General features: G+C 37.1%; 1 protein-coding gene across 1 annotated transcript; it reads right to left on the minus strand.

Annotated features, from left to right (window-relative positions):
* Window positions 1-4,730: 4,730 nt before the first annotated feature.
* On the minus strand, window positions 4,731-5,694 carry LOC129759170 (chymotrypsin-2-like). Its single transcript, XM_055756579.1, has 3 exons — window positions 5,584-5,694; window positions 4,950-5,524; window positions 4,731-4,880 (listed from the first exon to the last, which is right to left on the minus strand). The coding sequence occupies exons 1-3, from the start codon at window positions 5,627-5,629 to the stop codon at window positions 4,731-4,733; spliced, it is 771 nt and encodes a 256-aa protein (XP_055612554.1). The 5' UTR covers window positions 5,630-5,694.
* Window positions 5,695-6,287: the final 593 nt, after the last annotated feature.

The following is a 6,287-nucleotide window of genomic DNA, read 5'->3' on the forward strand; positions in this document are numbered from 1 at the left end:
TTAAAAATCTGTGCTCCCTAAGCCAATCCGTCTTTTTTCACCGGAAGTTCAAATCAAAACAAATAATCAACAGCAGTAGTCTTAAAAATCTGTACTTCCTAAGCCAATCCGACTTTTCCACCGGAAGGCCAAATCAAAACAAACAATCAGCCGCAACAGTCTTTAAAGTTTGCGCTTCCTAAGCCAATTCAGTCTCCTTTTCACCGGAAGGCCAAATCAAATCAAACAATCAGCAGCAGCAGCAGCCTTGAAAATTCCTTTTTTTTAGACCGAAGGCCAAAACAAAGCAAAAGTCTAAAAAATCCGCGGTTCCTAAGCCAAATCCCTCTTTTTTAACCGAAAGGCAAAATCAAAACATACAATCAGCAGAAGCAGCCTTAAAATCTGCCCTTCCAAAGCCAATCCGTCTTTTCCACCGGAAGACCAAGTAAAAATAAACAATCAGCAGCAGCAGCAGACTTAATCATTCCATTTGTTTTTTCAGACGGAAGACCAAATCAAATCAACAGTCTTAAAAATCTTCGCTTCCTAAGTCAATTCCGTCTTTTCCCCCCGAAAGGCCAAACCAAAACAAATAATCAACAGCTCAGCCTTAAAAACCTGTGTTTCCTAAGCCAATCCGTCTATTTCCACCGGAAGGCTAAATCGAAACAAATAATCAACAGCAGCGGCCTTAAAAATCTGTGCTTTCTGAGCCAATTGCGTCTTTTTCCACCGGAAGGCCAAATCAAAACAAACAATCAGCAGCAACAGTTTTTTAAATTTGCACTAGCTAAGCCAATTCCGTCTTTTTTTCACCAGAAAACCAAATCAAAAGAAACAATCAGCAGCAGCAGTCTTTAAAATTTACACTTCCTAAGCCAATTCCGTCTTTTTTCACCGGAAGGCCAAATCAAAACAAACAATCAACAGAAGCTGCCTTAGAAATCTGCGCTTCCTAAACCAATTTAATCCTTTTCCACTGGAAAGGCAGATTCAAACAAACAGTCAGCAGCAGCCTTAAAATCTGCGCTTCCTAAGCCAATCTGTCCTTTTCTACCGACAGGCAAAATCAAATAAAAAATCAGCAGCAGCAGCCTTAATAATCTTTGCTTCCTAAACCAATCCCTCCTTTTCCACTGAAAGGCCAAATCAAAACAAACAGAAGCTGCCTAAAAAATCTGCGCTTCCTAAGCCAATCCGTCTTTTTCCAACGAAAGGCCAAGTAAAAATAAACAATCAGCAGCAGCAGCCTAATAAATTCTGTTTTTTTTTTCAGATGGAAGGCAAATCAAAGCAACAGTCTTAAAATTCTGCGCTTCCTAAACCTATTCCATCTGTTCCCCCCGGAAGGCCAAATCAAAACAAATAATTAACAGCAGCGGTCTTAAAAATCTGTGCTTCCTAAGCCAATTCCGTCTTTTTCCACCGGAAGGCCGAATCAAAACAAACAATCAGCCGCAAGAGTCTTTAAAGTTTGCACTTCCTAAGGCAATTCCGTCTTTTTTTCACCGGAAAACCAAATCAAAAGAAACAATCAGCAGAAACAGTCTTTAAATTTACACTTCCTAAGCCAATTCCGTCTTTTTCACCGGGAGGCCAAATCAAAACAAACAATCAGCAGCAGCAGCCTTAAAAATTCCTTATTTTAGACCGAAGGCCAAAACAAAGCAAAAGTCTTAAAAATCCGCGCTTCCTAAGCCAAATCCCTCTTTTTAACCGAAAGGCAAAATCAAAACAAACAATCAGCAGAAGCAGCCTTAAAATCTGCGCTTCCTAAGCCAATCCGTCTTTTAGACCGGAAGACCAAGTAAAAATAAACAATCAGCAGCAGCAGCAGACTTAATCATTCCATATGTTTTTTCAGACGGAAGGCCAAATAAAATCAACAGTCTTAACAGTCTTCGCTTCCTAAGTCAATTCCGTCTTTTCCCCCCGAAAGGCCAAACCAAAACAAATAATCAACAGCAGCAGCCTTAAAAACCTGTGTTTCCTAAGCCAATCCGTCTATTTCCACCGGAAAGCCAAATCAAAACAAATAATCAACAGCAGCGGCCTTAAAAATCTGTGCTTTCTAAGCCAATTCCGTCTTTTTTTTACCGGAAAACCAAATCAAAAGAAACAATCAGCAGAAACAGTCTCTAAAATTTACACTACCTAAGCCAATTCCGTCTTTTTTTCACCGGAAAACCAAATCAAAAGAAACAATCAGCAGAACCAGTCTTTAAAATTTACACTTCCTAAGCCAATTCCATCTTTTTCCACCGGAAGGCCAAATTAGAGAAAACAGTCAGCAGCAACAGTCTTTAAAACCTGTGCTTCCTAAGCCAATCCGTACTTATCTATCGGAAGGTCAAATCAAAACAAGCAATCAGCAGCAGCAGCCATAAAAATCTGCGCTTCCTAAGCCAATTTCATTTTTCTCCACCGGACGGCCAAATCAAAACAAATAATAAGCAGCAGCACCCTTATGAATCGTCGCTTCCTAAGCCAATTTCATTTTTTTTCCACCGGACGGCCAAATCAAAGCAAACCATAACAGAAGCTGCCTTAAACATTTGCGCTTCCTAAGCCAATCCGTCTTTTTCCACCGAACGGCCAAATAAAAATATATAATTAGCAGCAGCAGCCTTAAAAATTCTGCAACAGTAACAGTCTTAAAATCTGCGTTTTTTTTAAGAAGAATTCGTCTTTTCCCCCGGAAGGTCAAACCAAAAAAAAACAATCAACAGCAGCAGCCCTTAAAATCTGCGCTTTCCAAGTCAAATCGTCTTATTCCAAAAAAAAATCATAACAGCAGTCTTAACAATCTGCGCTTTTCTATCATCTCCATCTTATTTGCTGGATGAAAAAAAAACATCAGCCACCCCCCAACATGAGTTTCCACGAAAGTCCAAGCGAAAAATTTTATTAGGTTTTTACCTCACTCCTAATGTCAAAATTTCAATAATCTTGACTCTATACAAATGCTTAACTCTATACAAATGCTTCTCTTTATCTTATATAGATTTTTTTCCCAAATTCCAAACATTCGATGCGATTTAACACTTCCGGATGCTTTGATTTCTTTTTTAATATAAATTAAAATTCAAATTATGTGTCCAGATTTTGGATTCTGTATCCAGTTTACATTTCTTGATTTTGAATTAGATTCGTTATTGAAACAAGGTTAAAGACTAAAAGCTGTTTTGTAATCCTGGTTCGAAATTGGTTCTGCTTCCCAAACTGATATTAGGTTCATGACTCACATTCAAAATTCACCTTAAAGTTTTATGCAGAATTTAATCATGACAAATAAAGATAATATAAAGATAATTGTGATATGAAAAAGTCATGCTTCGAAATGCTTTTTTTATCAGACTCAAAAGCCGAAATGAGAACCAATACATAAAAAAAATAAAATGAAAATAGAAAAAAAAATTAGTTTAAATTAAGAAATTTTGATAAAGGACTATCATACAGATTTCGAATTAAAGGTAAGAAATTCAGGATTAGGATTCAGAAATCGTATTTAAATATGAAGCTCTGGTTCAGAAATTATCTCCAGTTCTTATTTGAGTTCTGCAATCAAAGGAATGTTTAGATACACAATTCAGCTGAAATCACAAATTTGTAAAATATTTTATTTATTTTGGGAATTATGTTTTAAGATAAATTTAGGTTTTCATATATATAAATCCCACAGAATATCAATTTTGAAATTGATTTCAAATAAAAATCCTTTACTGACAATGGTTTTTTTTCAAAATTTTTTTGTTCGGTCTTCGACCAAATCGAACCAATTGCCCTGAGTAAATTGATTCGAAAAGAAAAATTTAAAAAAAATAATCAAGTGGGTATGAGCGACCAGAATGATTTTTTAGATTATAAACTCCACCTACAACTGGTCCAAACATCATAGATTTCGTTTTGGCATTATTTTCGCCTCAAATTTCAGAGAGTCTAAAAAGGGCCAATGGCGTTCAGTTCAGTTTAGCAAGGCCGTAACAATTTTTCAAAAATAAAGTTTCAAAAATTTCAAATAGCAAATAGGTAATCAAATTGGTATAATACAGATAAAACAAACAATTTTAAGGATTTGAGTGATCATTTTCGAAAATTTTATTTGAAACACATAACGTGATCCACATACTTATACGACAACACTAATGTAAAGAAACCTTTAACATGAATAATCAGAGTACAACAAATCGAAATTTTGAGCTGCGGTTGTCAAAATACAAAACTCCTAATTTAGTTGTTTCACCTTTTAAATTTTTTCGAGGTTATCATTTTGTTAACATAATATGTTGTCATCTAACAATGGTGGATAAGTTGAAATTAAACATGATAATTAGGCAAGGAATTTGAAACTGTTTGGGTAAAGTACAAGAGACGTGTTTGGGTAAATTACAAGAGAAATTATACTGTTAAGGGAGATAGTTACTCCCAATGGATTCTTACTTCATTTACGAGGAGAGGAAGAATGATCTTAATGGGTTGAATTCATATAAAATAGGAAGAAAACCATTTATCGTTGAAGAGGCATTGAACTGCCAATAGCGGGGTTCGAACCCAGAACACTTCCCTCCAAGCTCGCGTTGCTCTAACCACTAGACCAGTTCAAAAATGGTTCAACAATAACCACCAGTTTTGAATCGCAGTGTGAAGAAAAAAAATGATCCAACAGGATTTGTTTAGAATAATTTATAATCTTTTTTTTTTTTTGACAGTTAAATGTTGTCAATCCACTACAAAAAGTCTATTCTTCCTCACAGATCATTTGCAATTGTCTCCTCAATCCAGTCCTGATAGAACGATACTCGAGTAAACACATCCGGATATCCTATGGCACAAGGGGCTCCAAAGCTGACGATACCCGCTAGTTTTCCTTCGAACGTCAACGGACCACCGGAATCACCCTAGGAAATGAGACGACAGAAATCAATATACTATTATCCAGCGTGTTGACATCACTTAAATTCACTTACAAAACATGCTCCCTCGCCAAATTTCGTGAAAGTGCATATGTGACCTTCAAAAATCACCTCGTGAGCAACAGTACATTCCCCTTCGGAGGATACGAGCAAGTCCAAAATTTGCAACGCATCCGGCACATCTGCTGCTTGTGAATCAGTTAGCCCCCAACCGGACAGCTTCACCGGGGAACCTTCCGGAATCGCTTCCCGGTTAATTTCGATCGGCTCAACCAGCTCTCCGAATTCCAGCGCTTCCTTCAACCGGATCAGTCCGATGTCATTGTGTTTCCATGGCGAGTCGTACTTGGGATGAGCAACGTGCCGATCCACCTGATACCGGCGACCATCTCCATTGGACAAACTATTGGTTCCTGCCAGAATGGACATGCGAGATTCGTCTTCGTATTCGATGCAGTGGGCTGCCGTAAGAATCCAGTGCTTGTTGATTATGCTTCCACCACATTGGAATCTATCACCAAGGAACAACGATATCTGGAACGGGGCTTCTCCGGGATTGGCATCGTGGCCACCGACCACCTTATGGTTGCTTAATCGAGGAATTCGCGATCCATGCAGCCTCGCGATACCTTTTTAAAGATCAAACATTGAATACAGCGTTCGAACTTTCCACAGATAACAAACTTACCACTTGCTGCGATGATAAAACAGATCAAGTAAAAATTGAGCGACATTTTTGAAGGATGCTCAGACTTGGTTTGATAGAATTTGCTTCAAGTTTGATTGCTTTTATACTTCGATACCAGAAGTGTCAGAAGGTATATTTAGCAATAATAGTTTACCATCTTCAATGAACATTCAAGTGCAAAAGTTTTCAAGTAGGTACCTAACTGGAAAACACCCAATCCTAATATTGGCAGTTGGTTTCAAGTAGATTAAATAAAATTCACCTAATGAAAGGTGACTCTACTATTTACGTTTTGTATTTGGACGCCATATCTCAACCACCTATTTGAAATTCCCGTCGTCCCCAGCATTGAATTTTTCTTCAACGAAATCAATATTTCAAAAATTTAAATAAACAAGTTCACAGTCGAGCTGGAGAGGTTTTTTTTCAAGAGATACATTTTTTGAGGAAATCTTTTCAATAAATTTACCAATTTTGATCTTCAAACAGAGCAAAATAAAGATATTTAAATAGTTATACTATGTATAATTTATTGCCAACATTTTCGAGTAAAAAATTTCAGCGCCTCTTTTCTGGAGGATTTTTGGTTTTATCACCGCGAGTGTTTATACTTCGAAGTTATCGACGTTTTTCGGTGAGTTTTAATAATAATCAAAACAAATTACCAGTTGTCCATACGTTTCGAGCTACTATGGCATTCGTTC

Source organism: Uranotaenia lowii, unplaced genomic scaffold (genome assembly GCF_029784155.1).
Source record: "Uranotaenia lowii strain MFRU-FL unplaced genomic scaffold, ASM2978415v1 HiC_scaffold_117, whole genome shotgun sequence".
Lineage (NCBI taxonomy): Eukaryota > Metazoa > Arthropoda > Insecta > Diptera > Culicidae > Uranotaenia > Uranotaenia lowii.

What these genes read in the sequence shown, in the direction of transcription:
- LOC129759170 (XM_055756579.1), bottom strand. Translation starts at nt 5,629, where the DNA reads ATGTCGCTCAATTTTTACTTGATCTGTTTTATCATCGCAGCAAGTG. An exon ending in TTTTATCATCGCAGCAAGTG is followed by an intron (nt 5,525 to 5,583) that starts GTAAGTTTGTTA and finishes ATCTTTAAAAAG; the next exon opens with GTATCGCGAGGCTGCATGGA. An exon ending in TTGGCGAGGGAGCATGTTTT is followed by an intron (nt 4,881 to 4,949) that starts GTAAGTGAATTT and finishes CTCATTTCCTAG; the next exon opens with GGTGATTCCGGTGGTCCGTT.